Source organism: Elephas maximus, chromosome 24 (genome assembly GCF_024166365.1).
Source record: "Elephas maximus indicus isolate mEleMax1 chromosome 24, mEleMax1 primary haplotype, whole genome shotgun sequence".
Classification (NCBI taxonomy): domain Eukaryota; kingdom Metazoa; phylum Chordata; class Mammalia; order Proboscidea; family Elephantidae; genus Elephas; species Elephas maximus.
This window is the reverse complement of record NC_064842.1, coordinates 37,447,740-37,469,207: the sequence shown is the minus strand read 5'-3', so window position 1 is coordinate 37,469,207 and position 21,468 is coordinate 37,447,740. Positions and strand designations below refer to the sequence as shown.

The window sequence follows — 21,468 nt, the reverse complement described above, 5'->3', positions numbered from 1 at the left end:
GGCATTTTTACAATGTTAAATCTTCCTATCCATGAGTTAGGTATGTTTTTCCACTTATATAGGTCTCTTACAGTAATGTCTTCTAGTTTTCTTTGTATGGGTCTTTCACGTCTCTGGTGAGATTTATTCCTAATTATTTTATGTTCTTGGGGGTTACTGCAAATGGTATTGATTTGGTGATTTCCTCCTCAATGTTCTTTTTGTTGGTGTAGAGGAATCCAACTGATTTTTGTGTGTTTATCTTGTATCCTGATACTCTGCTGAACTCTTCTATTAGTTTCAGTAGTTTTCTTGAGGATTCTTTAGGGTTTTCTGTGTATAAGATCATGTCATCTGCAAACAGAGATACTTTTACTTCTTCCTCACCAATCTGGATGCCCTTTATTTCTTTATCTAGCCCAATTGCTCTGGCTAGGACCTCCAGCACAATGTTGAATAAGAGTGGTGATAAAGGGCATCCTTGTCTGGTTTGCGATCTCAATGGGAATGTTTTCAGGCTCTCTCCATTTAGGGTGATGTTGGCTGTTGGCTTTGTATAAATGCCCTTTATTATGTTGAGGAATTTTCCTTCTATTCCTGTTTTGCTGAGAGTTTTTATCATGAATGAGTGTTGAACTTTGTCAAATGCCTTTTCTGCATCAATTGATAAGATCATGTGGTTCTTGTCTTTTGTTTTATTTATATGATGGATTACATTAATTATTTTTCTAATGTTGAGCCATCCCTGCATACCTGGTATGAATCGCACTCAGCCACGGCAAATTATTTTTTTTGATATGTTGTTGAATTTTATTGGCTAAAATTTTGTTGAGGATTTTTACATCTAAGTTCATGAGGGATATAGGTCTGTAATTTTCTTTTTTTGTGGAGTCTTTACCTGGTTTTGGTATCACGGATATGCTGGCTTTATAGAACGAGTTTAGGATTATTCCAGCCTTTTCTATGCTCTGAAATACCTTTAGTAGTAGTGGTGTTAACTCCTCTCTGAAAGTTTGGTAGAACTCTCCAGTGAAGTCATCCAGGCCAGGGCTTTTTTTTTGTTGGGAGTTTTTTAAATTACCTTTTCAATCTCTTCTTTTGTTATGGGTTTATTTAGTTGTTCTACCTCTGTGTTAGTTTTGGTAGGTTGTGTATTTCTAGAAATTCATCTGTTTCTTCTAGGTTTTCAAATTTGTTAGAGTACAGTTTTTCATAGTAATGTGATATGATTCTTTTAATATCAGTTGGGTCTGTTGTAATATCACCCATATCATTTCTTATTTGGGTTGTTTGCTTCCTCTCCTGTTTTCGTCAGTTTGGCCCATGGTTTAAAAAATCAATTTTGTTGATTTTTTCAAAGAACCAGCTCTTGGTCTTGTTAACTCTTTCAATTGTTTTTCTGTTCTCTATTTCATTTAATTCTGCTCTAATTTTTATTATTTGCTTTCTTCTGGTGTCTGAGGGTTTCTTTTGTTGCTCTCTTTCTATTTGTTAAAGTTGTAGGGATAATTCTTTGATTTTGTCCCTTTCTTCTTTTTGTATGTGTGCATTTATTGATATAAATTGGCCTCTGGGCACTGCTTTCACTGTGTCCCAAAGGTTCTGATAGGAAGTGTTTTCATTCTCACTGGATTCTATGAATTTCTTTATTCCATCCTTAATGTCTTCTATAACCCAGTTGTTTTTGAGCAGGGTATTGTTCAGCTTCCAAGTGTTTGATTTCTTTTCCCTGCTTTTTTTCTGTTATTGATTTCTACTTTTATGGCCTTATGGTCAGAGAAGATGCTTTGTAATATTTTGATGCTTTGGATTCTGCTAAGGCTTGCTTTATGACCTAACACGTGGTCTATTCTAGAGACTGTTCCCATTTGCAGTAGAAAAGAAAGTATACTTGGGTGCTGTTGGGTTGTGTTCTGTATATGCCTATGAGGTCAAGTTGGTTGATTGTGGCATTTAGATCTTCCGTGTCTTCATTGAGCTTCTTTCTGGATGTCCTGTCCTTCACCAAAAGTGGTGTGTTGAAGTCCCCTACTATAATTGTGGAGCTATTTCACTTTTCAGTGCTGTTAGTTTATGTATCTTGCAGCCCTGTCATTGGGTGTATAAATATTTAATATGGTTATATCTTCCTGGTATATTGTCCCTTTAATCATTATATAGTGTCCTTCCTTATCCTTTGTGGTGGATTTAACTTTAAAGTCTATTTTGTCAGAAATTAATATTGCCACTCCTGCTCTTTCTTGTTTACTTGATGTTTTTTTCTATCCTTTGAGTTTTAGTTTGTGTCTCTAAGTCTAAGGTGTGCCCCTTGTAGGCAGCATATAGACGGATTGTGTTTTTTAATCCATTCTGCCACTCTCTGTCTCTTTATTGGTGCATTTAGTCCTTTTACATTTAGCATAATTATGAATAGGTTTAAGTTTAGTGCTGTCATTCTGATGTCCTTTTTCGTGTGTTGACAGTTTCTTTTTCCCACTTAATTTTTTGTGCTGAGTAGTTTACTTATTGTCTTTTCCTCTTATTCATGTTGATTTTGTTTCTCTGAGTCTTTTTTTTTTTTCCCGTGTATTTTATTTTAATAGGATTGTTAGTCTCCTTTGTGGTTGTCTTAATATTTACCCCTATTTTTCTAAGTTTAAGCCTAACTTTTATTTCCTTATATTGCCTTGACTTCCTCTCTATGTGAAAGATCTATGACTACATTTCTTAGTCCCTCTTTAGTGTTTTAATGTTGTCTTCTTTTACATAATGACATCACTGCTTCTCTGTTGTGAGCTTTTTTTTTTTTTTAATCTTGATTTTAGTGACTTCTCTATCTGGGTTGACATCTGGTTGCTCTGTCCTGTGTTCTAGTCTTGGGTTGATATCTGATATTATTGATTTTGTAACCAGAGAACTCCCTTTAGTATTTCTTATAGTTTTGGTTTGGTTTTTAGGAATTCCCTAAACTGCCATTTTATCTGGAAATGTTCTAATTTCACCTTCATATTTGAGAGACAGTTTTGCTGGATATATGATTCTTGCCTGGCAATTTTTTTCCTTCAATGCTTGATATGTCATCCCATTGCCTTCTTGCCTGCATATTTTCTGCTAAGTAGTCCAAGCTTATTCTTATTGACTCTCCTTTGTAGGTGGGTTTTCATTTATTCCTAGCTGCTCTTAAAATTCTTTATCTTTGTTTTTAGCAAGTTTGATTATAACATGTCTTGGTGACTTCTTTTGAGATCTACCTTATGTGAAGTTCGATGAGCATCTTGGATAGGTATCTTCCCATCTTTCATGATATCAGGGAAGTTTTCTGCCAACAAATCTTCAACCATTCTCTCTGTATTTTCTGTTATGCCTCCCTGGTCTGGTACTCCAGTCACTCATAGGTTATTTCTCTTGATAGAGTCCCACGATTCGTATGGTTTCTTCATTTTAGGAAATTCTTTTATCTGATTTCGCTTCGAATATACTACAGTCTCACTAATTCTGCCTTCCACTTCCTCAGTTCTGCTCCTCTGATTTTCTATTGAGTTGTGTAATTCTGTAATTTTATTGTTAATCTTCCCAATTTCTGATTGCTGTCTCTCTATGGATTCTTGCAGCTTATTAAATTTTTCATTATATTCTTGAATAACCTTTTAAATTTTTTCATTTGTTTTATCTGTGTGTTCCTTGGCTTGTTCTGTGATTTCCCTGATCTCCTGAAGACTTCTGTATATTAACCTTTTGTATTCTGCATCTGATAATTCCGGGAAGGCACCTTCATCCAGAAGATCCCTTCTTTGTTTTGAGAGGTGGTTGAAGTGATCATGATCTGCTTCTTTATGTGATTTGATATTGACTGTTGTCTCCGAGTCATCTATAAGTTATTGTATTGGTTTATGTTTGCTTACTGTATCCTAGCTTTTTGTTTTGTTTTGATATGCCCAAATAGGCTGCTTGAATGAGCTAGCTTATTTTCGCCTTTGAAGGTCTAACGTCTTGTCACCAGATGGCTAGAGCTGTTATCACGTATATGAGCCTAGGACTTTATTCACTTTTCTTGTATGGATTCAGCTCACATGTTTAGGTAGGTGGTCATCAAGTGTGTGGCACAGGCTTTGTCCTACAGTCAGAGAGGCAGGGGTGATTGGTGTAGGTACAGGTATCTGGTTGCAGCAGGGGGGTCACGCTCTGAAGAAGACGGGGCTGACAACCATCCGGGGCTGACAACCATCCCCCGAGTGTCTGTGAGGAAGCGTGTCCCTGTTGCCTAGAGTGCCCAGTGGGTGGGCTTTGCAGACGGACCATGGGAACCCAATGCTTTTGGTTTTAATGACTGGGAGGTACTAGTTATTCTTGGACCCCTGTCGCAGGTGGCTTGATGATGTGGGTGAAACCACCAGTCCTTAGACCCCTGATGTGGGTAGGTGAGGACCCTGTTTATTAGGCAAAGCAGTGTCAAACGTGAAACACCCACTTCTGCACTGCACAGCTGATAACAGTTGTGGTCTGCCAATAAGGGCCTATTCTCCTGAAATAGGCTCACATAGGTACACGCAGGGGGGAAAGGTATTCAAGTCCTCAGACCATTTATGCCTGGACAGGAGCCACTTCTGTCCTGAGCTCCCCAGCTTAGTGGAGCTGGCAGATTATCGTTTCCCCCAATTGTGAATTTATTCCTTCTCCAAGGCCAGGTGAATGGCTTGGAACACTCAGCAGGACCTATCTCAGGCCTAGGGAAATAGCCACTGAAGCTGGCTTGGGGGCTGGGGGTGCAGTAAAATATATGCAAGAACTTAGCTTTTGCCAAGAGAACCGTTACTCTCTGGTTCTGGAGGTGAGAGCAGGTTGTATGGCTCTCTCCCTGAGGAAACTGCGGCTGGAGCCCTGCTGCAGTCGCTCCCGAGAATGGTGTCTGAGGGTTCCTGGCAATTCAGGTCCAGCAACTCCTCTCTGCTTCTGAACCGTCTCTCCCGCCCCCTGCCGCTCAGTCTGTTTTCTAACCTTGGCTTTGATGTTCAGGGCTCCTAACTTGTCATAATCGTTTCACATGCCTTTTCAGGTCTCTGTTGTAAGAGGGATCACAAGAAGTGTCTGACTACCCCGTCATCTTGCTCCTGTCTCCAGGTTGCTTTCTTAAATCACTTTCGGCTCACGAACCTCTCATCCTACTCCTTTTTTCTTTAATGCCATGCATTTGTTGGAGGAATGAGGTCAATTTTCTGTAAACTAACTGGCAGTTACATCCAAAGGCCTGACTAAATGCAGGTTTTTTAGGGGGTAGGGATCCTCACAGGTGGTGCTGTGTGCTCTGTCACATCACATCAGGAGACACATGTCTGGTTGTCCAGCTTTTAGTGATGCTGAGATTGATCAGTGGGTTCAGGTGAGGTCAGGCTATATTCAAGTTCTCCATTAATTAACCTGTCACCTAATGGTTTTAATCAAATGTTTTATCTTTGGTGATTGTTTCCTGGTATATTATTTTGTTAGGGGTTGAAATGGTGATTTTCTAATTCCACTTTTTCTGCATCAGCTGGAATTTTTCTGTAATGAACTTTGTTATCAACAATTCATTCCCTGAAATACATTTCTCATAAGGCAAGATGTTTGATTTTCTTCATCAATTATTGGAGTAAATGAGTTGGTCCCCTAGTAAGTTCCAATGGCAGCAAATAATTATTATCATGAACTTGTAGATCTTTATACATTTAGTGTCTGAATCCACTCTAGCGGGTTTTTGATACTCATTGTCCTGTTACAAGGAAAGCCCCTTAAGTGGTTCCTGTATGGTCGACTTCATATATATTTGATTATTTCCTTGCTTTTTGCCGTAAGATGATCCAGGCTCGCCATGTACATTTCCTATTTTTTTCAAGGGTCCCTGGTCCTTTGAGTAGGAAATAATGTTTAGAGATGACATCTAAGCACTGGTGGCGCTCACTGTAACTGAGTTGTCGTTTTCAGGCACTTCTGGTGGGCCCTCCAAGAAAATGTGTACTTTTTAAGATAATGGTGAGTCTATATTGTTATTTCCAACTCTAACTAAAGAGTTTTGACTTCTTTGATTTTTATACTGGTATCCCTTTTCTTTTACATGAAAATCTTAGCTCCCAGTAATATCAACTGATTACCTTTATCATGTATAAAAATGGTTTGTATATATATAAAAAACAATACCAATATAACTAATAAGACCACTGATTGCTGTCTAAAATTTGTTTTTTTTTTAATCTTTAGTATCCAGCTATGGACAGTCAAAACAATGTGTTCTAAAATCACCTGAAGTAACATAATGGCACCAGCCTGACAGGCAATTGTTTCAGTTTATTTTTACAATTTTAGGGTTACTTTTTATTTACGTAAAATTTTACATGGTTCTAAAGTCAAGACTATAGAAAAAGTATAGAAAACGGTACATTCACAGAAGTCTCCTTTCCCCTATTGGTAACCATTTTTATGAGTTTTGGGTTGTTTCTTTTTGAAATACAAGCAAATACATGTACATTCACATTTCTCACCTTGTCTTCCACAAATAGTAGTAAGTATGCCATAAACAATATTCTACACTTTGTGTTTTTGCTTACTGTATCCTGATCATTCCGTATCAGTATACAGAGATCACCTTCTTTTTGTGGCTCTAAGTACACCCATGTGCGGGGTTATCAGGTCATTCAGCTATTAGTAACATTAAGTGTTCCAATCTTTGCATATATCATTACAAATTTTTTACCAGTGTACCTTTGGGAATGAGTACTAGAATTATGAATTAGAGGATAAATGCATATGTAGTTCTGCTAGATATCTCCAAATACTCTCCGGAAGCAGTTTCAACTTTTCATTACATTCCTGTGTACAGGTGTGCCTATTTCCCTATAGACAACACAGTATGCTAAACTTCTAGTCTTTTTTCCCAATGAAAGTCGAGAAACAGCATAGTTTTACTATTTCTCTATGACCAAGGTGAGCATCTTTTCATGTGTTAAAGGCCATTTACATTTTTTTCCTCTATAAACTTTGTTCATAGTTTGTGATGATTTTTCTATCAGATTGTTGGAATCTGCTCAATCTTTGGTTACATTTTTTTTTTCTTCCATGTTAAACATTTTTTTTTAATGTAGTTAAAATGATCAATTCTTAGTTTTATTCCTTCTAGATTTTAAGTCCCACAGTATAGTTTTCTTCCACTTGTAGGTTATAATGGACTTCCATTCATGTCTTCTAATACTTGTATGGTTTCATTTTTAATTTCAATTCATGTGGCTATTTTTTAGTTTCTCCAGTATCATTAAAGACCCATTTCCAGCCACTGTTTTAAGATGACCCCTTTACTGTATTCTAAAACTTCCACGTGCACTTGGGCTTTTTCTATTCTGTTCCACTGTTTATTCAACACCACAGGTTTAATTAAAGATTTTATAATGTGTTTCAGTATCTCTTAACAGCTATCCTATATATAAGGCTTTCTGTATATTAAACCCCATTGCTTTCACCAAATTCTACTACTTTTTGTAGTAGTTTTGGCTGGTCGTCTTGGATTTTTCCTTTATAGCTTCTAATTGCTTTCTCATCTAACTGCATTGGCTAATACCTCCACTACAATGTAGTAATAAAGACTGTATGCATCTTGCCCTTGCTCCTGATTTTAATGAAAACTGTTTATTCTTAGCCTGACTTTTTTGACACACTCTTGGACAAACAGTAAAATTATTCCACTGCATAAAAATCTAACTTTATTGAACACAGGAATAGATGGATTTTTCAAATTGTTTTTGCTTTATGGTCATTGCTTTTGTAAGCCTTTCAATCCATGGGAAAACTTACTACACTTATTCCTCACTTATTGACTATCTCATTGTCTGATGTTTTGCATTTACAACAATAGTTAAAAAATCTACTATCCAACTACTTTGCACATTAATAACGTACATCTGGTAGTTATGAACACCAAGGTGTGAGACAAGAGTAATATTGGCTATGATGTTTAAGGTTATATGTCAACTTGGCTGGGCCATGATTCTTAGTGGTTTGGCAGTTATGATGTAATCTGGCAGTTATATAATGACATAGGAGCCCTCATGGTGCAGTGGTTAGTTAAGAACTTGGCTGCTAACCAAAAGGTCAGCAGTTTGAAGATACCAGTCACTCCTTGAAAACCCTATAGGCGCAGTTCTACTCTGTCCTATAGCGTCACTAAGTCTGAATTGACTGCACGCAATGGGCTGTTTTTATAATTATGTAATTTTGTAGTTATGTAATGACAGTCATCCTCCATTTTTACATAATGATGACTTTCATATAATGACCTGGCCTCTGGAACCTAACCGTGTTGGTGAGAAGTAGAGGTGACTGGTATTATACAAACATGCTTGTATATTCTTGTCAAGACTTAGTTTCAAGTCTGTATCTGTGAAATATGTTTCAATGTAGAGAAACACTTGTGGTTGCATTATTAGTGCATGATATATTAAGTGCTCGACGACTAACCAAAAAACTTAGCAGTTTGAACATACCCAGACGCACCTTGGAAGAAAGACCTGAAGACCTGCTTCCAAAAGGTCAAGCCTTGAAAACTTTATGGGGGCACAGATCTACTCTGCAACACATGGGATCACCATGAGTCAGAAACAATAGCAATTTTTCTTTTTTAAAGCATTACTTAAGTTGCTAATAGAAAAGGGTTAACCTTTCTACTGCAACCTTTAAAGCACAGGTGAAAATGTGCTTTTTATGCAAGGAGCCCTGGTGGTACAATGGTTAAGTGTTTGGCTGCTAACTGAAAGACTGGCAGTTCAAACCCACCAGCCACTCCGTGGGAGAAAAGACTGGACCATCTGGTCCCATAAACATTACAGCCTAGGAAACCCTATGGAGCAGCTCTACTCTGTCATCAATGGTTGCTATGAATTGGAATTGACTTGACTATACACAACAACTCTTATTCTTACACTGGTGGGAGCTGATGTCAGTAACTTAAAGGCAATTAAATACTTTTGTTTCTACTTCTTAGCTGAAGAAAAACACACAATGTGGCACATTTTTAGCAGGCAAGGCTTTTTAAAAAAAATTTCAAGCAAAAATGCTATATAATCCATTCTTGAACAAAATGACCAGGGTACTAACGTTAATCATCTTTGGAGGAAGTGTTTAATAAACATATTTTATTTAAATAAATCCTCCAGTAGGAAACGGAGAATTCACTGCCTTTACTTGGAAGAAGGCTTTGTAAATAAAAAAAAAAAGATATGTCAAATTTTATCTGTGCAGCTCACCAACATTCCCCTTATTGAAAACCTCAGTACTTCCACATCAGTTCCCAAAAGGGCCTTAAAAAGTCTCAAAATTCTGTATCTCCTTTGGCTTGCTTCTCTCTTGATTCTACCCAGGCTTTATTAATCGTTCGCTTCATATCATCATCTCCATCTTCATAAATTTTCTTTAGAACATTCATCAGTCCCTCACTAGGATCTGTTTCAGTGTCATAGGAAGGCTTTCTGTTGAAAAGAAAACACAATAATGTAATGACAGAACACTTTACCATGTACTTACATAAGCACAGAGCGAAGTACAGAGAGATATGACTCAAATTAACACTGGCAGGGAATAGAGGGACAAAGACAAGACACAGTATCCAAAGATGCTCATAATTAAAAAGCACACACACAAAATCCTCTTAATAAAAACCACATAACACACACACACCAGTCACTCTCTCTCAGTATACGCAAGTTTGGGAAAAAATATACTTTTACTGAGGGAAAAGCACAAAGATAACATTACACATGGACACACACTGAAGCTCAAAGATTTTTAATTAGAAACCCTCCTCCCAAGCCCTGGTGCCTTGCTGACACAATGGTTAAAAGTCAGCTGCTAACCAAAAGGTCTGCAGTTCAAATCCACCAGGTGCTCCTTGGAAACCCTATGGGGCAGTTTTTGTTTTTGTTTTTTTAGGTCTTAAGCCTAAAATACATGAATCAGGCCTGGTGGTGAGAACATAATCCTTAAGGCGGTCAGTACCTCCAGTTCACTGAAAGTTCAAGCTGGGCCAATTAACTTTATATTTAATTATTCATTCACCATGTATTCATTTACTCACCTCATTTATTAAAGTGCCAAATTCTGCACTGTACACTGGGTACACAGTGTGAATAAGGATCCTGCACTGAAATAATTTGGCTTAGATTTAAAATCAATTCCACTGACAATCCTATATGCCTAACTCTAGCCAAGCTCATCCCAAATGCATGCTGCCATCAGAGGGGATGAGTGAGAGAAATGTGGATGGCTAACTGACTCAATGCAGTACATTACCACTGCAGGAAAAAGATTACAGCATAGAATATTTGACCTAGAATGGAAGTATATTTAGATAAGTATTTTTTAGAAAAGTCATTACTAAACAGAAGAATAAATACTCTATTTTTTTTGCTCTATTCCAGTGATATTCAAACTATCTATTAGATACTACTGTGGAATTAAAAAAAATACATCTGGGAATCTGGGTCTCTGTCAAACTACTGAAAAATAATCTCTGGGAATGGGTATAGTATTCACATAGAAGCACCACTGGCTGGCTGTGCCCAAGGTAAAACCAGCACTAAAACAACAAAACTACAAGGACCCCCTTAAAAAGCAACTTGCGAACATGTTCTATTGAGGCAGGGTCTCATGGGTGAAAGCAGGTTTACTCAGCAGGCATCAAGAGGTAAATGGTCAGACTATGCAGCTCTCTGATCTACAAAGACGAACTGTTCAAAAATGGCTATGACCCCAGCAAAGAATACATTAAAATCTGTAAAAAAAATGAAAGGAGACTCACTCTTTCTCTTTGCATTCTTTTTCAACCTGAGTCAGATAGTCCCACCGTATGTTTTCAGCTTTCTTTCTACACAAGATAAGAACTGTATCAGTCTTGACCTGGAAAAAAAGTGGGTACAACTTAGAACACATTGACATAAGAATAAATGCTTAGAAAACAATTTATAGTGAAACCTGTGACAGCTGGAACCCTATGGGACTGCCTTGTATTTCCAGGGTCTCGCAAGTTTTCTGCCTTTGACAGGGTGCAGTCTTACCACTTGTCTCTCATTTTAGTAGAAAACATTTGCATTTTCCTTCTGTAACAGGTTTCTGCCTTACAAAGGTTCCGGCTTTCTCAGGTTTCACTGTATTTATTCAAATAGCTTTGTTGTCTATTAAGTGTAGAGCCTGTTTTAGGTCTAGGAATACGCTGGTGAGAGAAACAGAGTATCAATACTCATGCAGGGGAAAGACCATAAAGAAATAAAAACTTGGGATACTTTCAAATACTAAAAAGTGCTTTGAATAACAACTGGGTGTTGTGGGGTGGGGGCAGGAACTTCATCAGGAGGACCTAAGGTGAAATCTGAGCTGAGACCTAAAATGTGGGGGAAGGACATTCTAGGCAGATGAAGCAGTAAGTACAAAAGGCCTCAAGGTAGGATGATCTTGGTATGTTTATGAAATACAAAGAATCAGCTGGATTTCAGTGATGGAAAGAGAGAATAATATAGCATGAGAAGTCAGAGATATGCAGGAAACCAGATATCAGGCAGTATGGGACAAGGCAAGGAGTATGGGAGGTGAAAAAGTAGAAAAAGTAAAAGTACAACTCCATAATGATCCATATAACTCCTACGAATCTTTTGAGTATTCCTTCACTTGTGGGATGAAAAGGACAGTGAGACATAGCTAACTAATAAGCTATATTCCAGTATTACCCTAAAGCTACTACATAACTATATGTAAACATAGATGGCAAAATGCCATGACTGTATACCCAATGCATTAATTTTCTTTTTACATTTTTTCTCCTTTTTTGGGGGGGGTAGGGGGTATGTGTTTTCAGTATTGGAACACATGCTTGCTAATTGAGGGTGTTTAAGTTTTTGGTTGGTAATATGGATTTTGAGAAATATGATCTGGTAATATAAGCCACCAATGAGGTGAGTGGCACTGTGGCATCACCAATCTGTGGTATGACAATATATCAATGACAGCTATATAAATAACTTATCGTGGGCACCTTTCCCTTAGGTTACATGGGGAACCTCTGGTTTTCCAAATATGACACAGAAAAAAACAAAACGAACCCATCGAGGCTCCCTAACTATCACACAGGAAGGCAGTAATTATGCTTACAAGCCTTAACTCACAGAGATAAGGGAAAAAATTTACAAAACACATCCAGGAAGCATCGCCTAATAAAGTGTTCAACCTACAGAACAATGAGGCTCCAAACTGCGAAGCTTCACGATTTCAAAAGGGACCTACCTTGACTCTAACTGCATTAGAACCAGAATAATGTCTTACCTCTGAGGTTCGAAAGCATAAAAACTAACTGGTATACCATTAACCCAATGGTAATAAAACAGGGATTGCCTGAATTAATGAAAAGCCTAAGTAATAACTTTTTAAAAGATCGTGACATTATTTTTATGGCTTCTACTAAACCCCACTAATGTTTAAACTTTTTATATGTATTAAAAACTTACACACAACCCCTGAGACTACTGTCCTCAGATAATCTTTGAACCTTATACCAAAAATATCCCCTGACGTCTTCTTAAAACCAAACAACAGTTTAGCTTAAAATAGTAAAAAAGGTCTGCCTTAAGCATTATGCTCTTGTAAGAACTACCTATATGGGATTAAATTAACAACAACAACTGGAAAGATTAGACAAGAATCTGAGAGGGCAGTGAGTTTATGTTAATGGCGGAGGAACAACTCAGAAAAAGAGAATGGCTGCAGAACTCCAAGAATGTAATCAATGTCACTGAATTGTACACACAAAAAAAAGTGTAGAAACTATTAAATTGGTATCATGTTTTGCTGTATATATTCTTGACAACAAAATAAATACAATTTAGGGGAAAAAAACCTTACGAACAGTGCTTCTAACAATATTACAATCAAACCCACTGCTGTCGAGTTGATTCCAACTCATAGCGACCCTAGAGGACAGAGCAGAACCGCGCCCCCCCCCCATAGGGTTTCCAAGGCTGTAGTCTTTATGGAAGCAGACTGCCACATCCTTCTCCTGTGGAGCAGCGGGTAGGTTTGAACCACCAGTCGTTCAGTTAGCAGCCGACTGCTTTAACCACTGCGCCACTATGGCTCTTGCTTATCATTTCAACTTTGTGAAATAAATTATTATTCCTATTGTAAAATGAGGGAACTTAGGCAGAGTGATTAAGCAAGCTGCCAAATGTCACATAACTCTTAAGTGGTAGACCTGGCATTAAAAAAAGTTGTGAGTGGCCATCTAAGATACTCCACTGGTCTCACCCCATGTGGAGCAAGGGAGAATGAAGAAAACCAAAGACACAAGGGAAAGATTAGTCCAAAGGACTAAAAACAAAACCCGAACCAAACTCGTTGCTGTCGAGTTGATTCTGACTCACAGAGGCCACAACTACCACAGCCTCCACCAGACTAAGTCCAGCACAACTAGTTTGTGCCCAGCTACCACCACTGACTGCTCTGAAAGGGATCATAATAGAGGGTCCTAGACAGAGCTGAAGAAAAATGTAGAACAAAATTCTGACTTATACACACACACACACACACACACACACACACACACAAGAAGACCAGACTTAGTGGTCTGACAGAGACTGGAGAAACCCCAAGAGTACGGCCCCTGGACACCCTTATAGCTCAGTAATGAAGTCACCCTGAGGTTCACCCTTCAGCCAAAGATTAGACAGGCCCATAAAATAAAACGAGACTAAATGGGCACACCTGCCCAGGGGCAAGGATGAGAAGGCAGGAGGGGACAGGAAAGCCGGCAATGGGGAACCCAAGGTGGAAAAGGCGACAGCGCTGACATATCATGGGGATGGCAACCGATGTCACAAAACAGTATGTATTGTTTAATGAAAACTAGTTTGCTCTGTAAACCTCATCTAAACTACAATTAAAAAAAAAAAAAAAGAAAAAACCCTCAAGTCTCACTCTTAATCATTTTAAAGGTTTATTCCCCTCCTGATTTTACCACATTATTCTTGGTAAGTTTTTTCTGTAAAGGGCCAGATAGTTTTAGGTTGTGTGCCACATGGTCTCTGTGGCAACTACTCAACTCTGCCACAATAGCACAAAATCAGCCACAGACAACCTATAAACAAATGACCATGACTATGTCCCAATAAGGAGCCCTGGTGGCTTAGTGATTAAGCATTCAGCTGCTAACCAAAAGGTCGGCAGCTCCAATCCACCACTGCTCCTTGGAAACCTCATGGGGCAGTTCTACTCAGTCCTACAGGGTTGCTATGAGTCAAAGTCAACTGGATGGCAACAGGTTTGTTTTTTTTTTAAACGTCCCAATAAAACTTCACAGTATTTGTAAAAACAGGCAGTGTACTACAGTTTGGTGATCCCTGTTCTACAGGGTAAGTTCATCACAACTTCAAATAAGCCAGGTCAATGTAATGATATTTCACAATATTGTGTTAAAAAAAAGAAAGCAAACTCACTTTTTTTGAACTGCCTTCCACCGAGATGGGTTTCAAGAGGTTGTTCACAACCATAGAGTAACTCTTTCCATTTAGATTCTTTACCAAAAGATCAAATGACCTACAACACAATAATGAATACATTATGTTTCTGGTTCTATGAAAGGTGCTCCATAGTTCTTCCGAAAAGAAACAACCATTTTTTATTCCATCATTTTATTTGTATCTGGCCAGCCCAAATGACTTTAAGACCCACCCCTTCAGAGTAGGTACAAAGGATAATTCTAAACTTAAGCAGAATTTTAGAGAATGCAAAGAGCTCTATGATAAGGCAATCCCTGGTTCTTAGTGATCAATATGATTACTGTCTTCCCCATTATAATGGGACTCACCTCTCTGTGAAATGCACCTGTACATTCTCAGTGGGGACTTGATGAACTCCAGCTAAGGTAATGTAGATTTTCACAAACTTATCTGACTGATCCCATCCTAGCAACAACAAAAGATAGAACACAAGTAAGTCTCTGAAATTATCTCTAGACTAGCAAGTACATGTGGGTCATAATAAACATGAAAATTCAGTAATAGAAACAAAAAAATTTCTAGACGGAGAAACTGAGACTCAAAGCAGTTAAGTAATCGATCTAAAATTAGGCATCAAGCAAGTGGCAGAACCTGGATTCAAATCTGCATCTACTGAACATGAAGCCCATGCTCCCTTTATTTCTTACAATAAAGAATAGGGCAATTACATTATTTATGAGTAGCTCTTTTTCTCCTTTATATATAGAAATAATTTTTTTCCCATACCAAAATATTGGTAATTCCTAAAATCAATGGCTAAAATATCAGTATTGTAAATTTCATAATAATTTCTACTTCTTCAAGCAATCCAACAAATCCAATTCTAGTTTCCTCAATTCCTTTCTGGGCCAAGGCAGAATATAAAGGGTCCAGTTCTTCATCGAAATTCGCTAACCTGAACTATTATCTACCAACATCTATACGGAACAGTATTCTGATACATATTATCAAACTATTTACAATAGTCTTTAACGCAAACGAATTCTGTCAACTCAAAAGAACACAAAAACTTCACACAGAAAACATACATTGTTTAGAGGACACCAATCTTCTCTTAAGGGTGACGGAAAAATCTGGAAGTTGATATGGTGATGGTTGACCATGATGAACATGTCACTAAATTATACATGTAAAAAATGGGAAATATTTTGTTACATGTATCTCTACCATAATAAGATTATCTACATCAAGAAGATACGTGTATGTGTATATACGTGTATTCATCCTTGACTGTTTCTCGCTAATCCTACAGAATAGAAAATTAGTGTTAAAGCTATCAATCCTCCTAAAGGGTTTTGTAGAACTTCATCTAGCATCTTCCCTTTCAATTCAATCCATCTTCCACACTGGTAAGAGAGTTACCAACACAAATCTGGGTTCCTGGTTAAAATGCCTTCCCCACCCTTCCCCTCATCCTAATTCCTTCAGAGTAGATTCCTACAGTCATCCAGGTACACAATGTATCTCTTAAAGCACTCATCCCTCTTTGCTATCTGGCCTGTATCCTAACACTTTGTTTTTGGCCACTGCAAATGGACAACACTCAAAAATACATTATATGCCTTTCATGTCTGTGTCCTCTGCTCCTGTCATTCCCTTCCTTTTCCTCTTGCTGAACATACTATTCACCTTTCAAACGTCTCTAATTCTCACTCCAGCAGAATTAACTCTTCAGCTGTATTCCTATAACACTTAAAAAATCTCTATTCAATTTAGTTAAGTAAATATTTATTAAACTCCTGCTATGTGCCAGATGGAAACCCTGATGGCGTAGTGGTTAAGTGCTATAGCTGCGAACCAAGAGGTTGGTACCTGGTATCCGCCAGGTGCCCTCTGGAAATTCCATGGGGCAGTTCTAGTCTGTCCTATAGGGTCGCTATAAGTTGGAATCGACTTGATGGCAGTGGGTTTGGTTTGTTTTTTTGTATGTGCCAGATAATACGAACATGAAGAAAAACGAGACTGTCCCTATCCTCATGAGAGCTCATCACTCAGATTCAAGCTCACTGCTTCCAAACCAAAACAGTTCAGTCTACTGAGGGGAATATGGTATTATTACACTGTATGTGGCCGTAGTTGTATGGCTGTGCCCCAGCCACATCAGGAGCAAGAACTGGATCTTAGCTGTCTTTTATATCTACAAGTCAAAGCACAATCGTGACGTATTATTAGAAGCTCAAAAACATTTCTTACTTATCCTTTCCATCAGTTAGTTTTGGTGATTATTTGACAAAGTGAAACACAAAACAGAATGCAAAAAAAAAAAGTGTTCCATATATACTGAGTTTATTTCAGAATGTTTCTTCCTTGTTATCACCCATCCTCTGTGCAATTAAATCATCTTGCTCTCTTGTTGATAGCTTCCAGAACGTATCCTTTCCTTTTTTACCTCTAGAAAGTAAAACCAAAACCAAACCTATTCAAAGTGACCCCACAGGATTTTCTGAGGCTATAAATCCCTGCAGAAGCAGACTGCCACATCTTTCTCCCCTGGAACCACTGGTGGTTTTGTATCACCAATCTTTAGGCTAGCAGTTGATCACTTTAACCACTGTGCCACCAGGGCTCCTTCTAGAAAGTAAAGCATCTTATTAAACAAGAACTGATGGTGCAGGCTGGATAACCCCCCTAATCTATTGCTGAGATAATCTTTAAACCTTAAATCAAATCCCCTGAAGTCTTAAAACCAAATAGGTTAGCTTAACTAGTAAAAGAATGACTGCCTTGAGCACCACGCTCTTTTAAAAAGCTATCTACAGGTAGTCCCAACTTATGACTTATCTGAGTTATAACAAACCGTACTTACCATTTTTTTTTAATCTTACCATGAGTAATATGTACTACAATGTTGCAGTGTGTAATTTGCTGATGTTATCATTCTCATGCTAACCCCAAAAGACAAACAAAAATCTGATTTATAAAGATAATGATAAAAACTAAAAATGAGGTATTCGACCTACATCAGAACCAGGTTAATATGGAATCGTCAGAATGGAACCCCATCCTAAGTCCTAGACTGCCTGTATATGGGATCAAATTGACAAGAGGAACTCAAAAGATTAGGTAGGAAACTTAGGGGGCAGTGAGTTTACGGTCACAGAGGAGGAACAACTCCAAAATGGGTGAGAATGGCTGCACAACTTAAAGAATATACTCAATGTCAGTAAGCGTACATGTAGAAATTGTTGAACTGCTATATGTTTTGCTGTCTATATCCTCAACCACAACAAAAAATAAATTATATTAAAAAAAAAAAAAGTGAACTGATGGGCCCTCTTTTAAGCCACTAAAAACTATTTTACAAATTAGCTTGTTAGTGGGCCACTACTAAGGAGTAAGTTCCTCAGGGGCAGAAAGCCGGATCTAAGAGAGAAAATCCTACCGTAATTACTGATTTTCACTGTATATCCCACTGAAATGGGAGCAACGACAGCCGCTGGCTTTTCATTGTCAAGAGGGTCTGCTTTCCCCTGTGATTTCTGCTGCATCTTGTTCTTGATTTCTGTCTCAATCTTGGATTTTTCAGCAGTAAGGGCATCACGTACTCTTTTTCTAGTAGCTTTTTCCAACAACACCTTTACCTCTTCCAGATCTTTCTGTAGCTGTGTTAAAATAAAGCATAAGTTAGATGTGATAAATAAAATAACTTGTTATTTTGTCTATCACTCATTTCAACTTACAGAAATAAGAGCTAAGAATGAAGAGAATCATTTACATTTCCTAGGATTGGGCTGCAACTTGGATTCTTTCCTGCAGCCTGCTGAGTTATAACTCAAGCTTCCTTTTGCTGCTTTTTTTTTTTAAGGAAAATTTCACAATCTTGAACTAACAATAGGCATCAAGCCTAATTTCCCAGTTTGGTAGATTGTTACCTATCTTTTAGAACATTATATTTACAAGATACTTCTGTGATTTATAAACTCAAGAGGTAGAAATCTTTCAGAAAAAAATTAAGAAGTTCATAGATTTCTTTATACATACATCTAGTCCTAGTATCATTAAAACGTCAGGCTTTTTTTTTTTTTTTTAATTAAAATAAAAATGGTGAGAGAGCACATGGTAACTGTGGTGAAATGCTCAGCAATTCAGCTGAAGTAATCCTACACATTTCTCAGTGATTGCTACTCACTAATCTTCCTACCCCAAATACCCAAATACTACATGTACAAAAGTGTCAATTTTTAAAACAAAAAGCATATTTCTGTTTTAAAAAAAGTCTTACTCTGAAGCTCAGAGTCAACCTCACGATCCGAAATCTGGGATTAGTTGCCCAATAGAGAAATACCTGGCAAACAATTCAAAATGCAACATACTCTTCAACACTGCAAACTATTCTTTTCAAAAAGCCACTCTGTTCTCGTTCTCTGTTCATGTCAATACACTACCAAAAGTCTGTATTATATTTCTATTTTCTAGAGACAGAGTCAACATTTTATGAAACTCAAGAGCTAAAGATACTATCAGAAAATTAATGGGCTCAAAAAATTTTCCAGATCTTTACAAACCAGATTCGCTTTTCTTAAAATGACTTTATATTCTGCCTCAAACACTAGTGACTTAACAGGATGAATCTTACATTATACACTGAGATCATATAAAAGGTTTAACATAAAAATCTTTAAACCCTTGGTAATTCAGCTTAAAATCAGAAGTACTACAGTTTGAGAGAGTTTATTTTTATTAAGTTTAATAAAACACAGTTAACGGAAAAAATTATGCTTTCTTTTTACCCCAAATCTTCTGCTATTATCTCATTTAACTCAGATGCCCTTGTTTCACCTACCTGTAACTGATAACATGGCATAAAAACAGGCATAAAAGTCAAATTGTGCCCTCTCTTGTCCACGCTGCCCACATACAATCAGAAAACCAATTTATATTACTAAGGACAAAAAACTGCAAAGTGATCTTTTGAGCACAGAAAATGTTTTAGTTCAAAGTAATCTTACTATAACGGTTTCAAAATATACACTGATTTTAATATTAACATGATAATACCCAAATGTAAAATGAGTATAAAGTTCCCAGAGTAAAGATTTATTAATCAACAAAAACAAAAGAAATGAAGTCTAAACAAGCCTTTTGGCTTTTTCAATGGAATAGGAATTTTTTTTCTAGCCAACTCAAAATTTAGTATTAAGCAAGGGACTTCCCCAAAATGGCTGAATTTCCAGGTCCTCTTTATAGTTTTGGTTCTTAGGTACTGTTTGTAAGGTATCCACTGAAGCAACTTAACAGCAGGCCTATTTTAGGTGGTGCCTTCATTAGTCCCTGTTATTTGTACACCTTAAACCAATAAAGGTGATCTCTTTGGTGTCTGTCCCCCACACACACTGAAGAGTAAAGAAACTGCTCTATCTAGTATCTAGTACATCTTGTATCGAGTACCTTCTAGGCATGCACCGCTTTTCCTTCCGCAAAAATTATCTTGCCCACGTCTTCCTTTTGAACTTATATGCCAATTCTCTTTGGGACAACACTTTCATTCCCACACATAAACACCTGGATTTCTTTTTGGGGTGATGAAAATATTCTGGAATTAGATAATGGTGATGGTTGCATAACAATGTGAATATATTAAAAATCACTGAATTGTACACTTTAAAGTGAGTTTAAAAACAAAAAGCTGCCTCCTAAATGCAAATTTAAAAGTACCTAAACTGAGAAAGTCTCATTTACACTAAGCTATCCCTGTATGACTGTGAAGTCAACTCCGAGATTCTCTCCTAAGGGCAAATGTACCCCCAAGGCCCATCTTTAAATTTGTGGCAAGTTAGCTAGATCAATACTTAAACACGCGCACAATTTTTCTTCATTTAAAGCAGATTCTTAGACTTACAAAGACTAATTTACGATTTCCCAGTACTTGTTCTTCATACCCAAACCAAACCCAGTGCCATCGAGTCGATTCCGACTCACAGCGACCCTGCAGGGCAGAGTAGAACTGCCCGACAGAGTTTCCAAGGAGCGCCTGGCAGATTCGAACTGCTGACCTCTTGGTTAGCAACCGTAGCACTTAACCACCACGCGACCAGGGTTTCCAAAATAACTTGCCCAAAGTAACACAGCTACTCATACTGTAGGAAAAATATGACTAAGACAATTAAAGTGCTGGGACCAAGGACTTTTCACCTTTCAACTGCCCTCTACTATTGAACGACACTCAATTTTTGCAATTAGCTTTAAAAAAGTTTCATGCCCTGCAACCGGTAGAGCGGAGCGGAAGGGGCCTAAGGAGCCGTGAGGGAGACAGGCTCTCACAAATCCACCGTCGGCACTCCTGCAGTGGAGAATCACGACACCCCGGCGGGTCAGCGCGCTGCAGGAAGGACACTGCCCACAGGCCCAGGCTCTGCGGCGGCCACCGATCGGTAACCTTCCCTGCGTAGGCGACCCCGGAGGCCCGCGGTGGCCGGGCAGCACTCGGCGTCGCCGCAGGTGGCGCGATGGGAGGCCGAGGGGAAGCGCGGGGACCTGAAGACCCAGGAAGAGGTTGGGAAGGGGGCTCGAGCGGAGGCGCGGCGCACGGAGAAACGGGAAGTGGGGCGCGAGAAACTAACGACGGAGCTCTCCTGCCCCGCACGGACGAGCGGGGAAGATGAGGCGGACCCCTTACCTCTTCCAAAGCAGAAGCCATGGTGGGGCTGGCTCAAACCGAAGGCTGGAGCTGCAGCCGCGCAGGGCAGAAACAGTAAACGCCGCCCCGAGCGCGCTCCCCAGAGCGCAGACAGACCCGGCTCCAGTCGCAGAGCCCGCAGCGCGTACGCACACCCGCCCCTGCGTGCGCTCACAGTCTCCCTCCTGCACGCGGCCCCTCTAGAACCTTCGCGAGTCTGCCGCCGCCACCGCCCACCCAGAGCACCGCCCGCCTCGCTCAACCCCGCCCCGCCCCGCCCGCCTCGCCCCGCCCCGCCAGCCTCGTCTCTTAGCAACGCTCAACTCTCGCGAGCTAACC

General features: G+C 38.7%; 1 protein-coding gene across 2 annotated transcripts; it reads right to left on the bottom strand.

Annotated features, from left to right (window-relative positions):
* Window positions 1-8,412: 8,412 nt before the first annotated feature.
* CACYBP (calcyclin binding protein) lies at window positions 8,413-21,263 on the bottom strand. 2 transcript variants are annotated; one of them, XM_049868303.1, is made up of 7 exons: window positions 21,130-21,263; window positions 19,902-20,046; window positions 17,896-18,115; window positions 14,822-14,918; window positions 14,451-14,550; window positions 10,772-10,869; window positions 8,413-9,443 (listed from the first exon to the last, which is right to left on the bottom strand). In XM_049868303.1, exons 3-7 carry the CDS (start codon window positions 17,999-18,001, stop codon window positions 9,287-9,289), a joined length of 558 nt encoding a protein of 185 aa, XP_049724260.1. In that variant the 5' UTR covers window positions 18,002-18,115; window positions 19,902-20,046; window positions 21,130-21,263; the 3' UTR covers window positions 8,413-9,286. The 2 variants fall into 2 exon arrangements, with proteins under 2 accessions (XP_049724260.1, XP_049724259.1); XM_049868302.1 differs by lacking the exon at window positions 19,902-20,046.
* Between the last annotated feature and the right edge of the window lie 205 nt (window positions 21,264-21,468).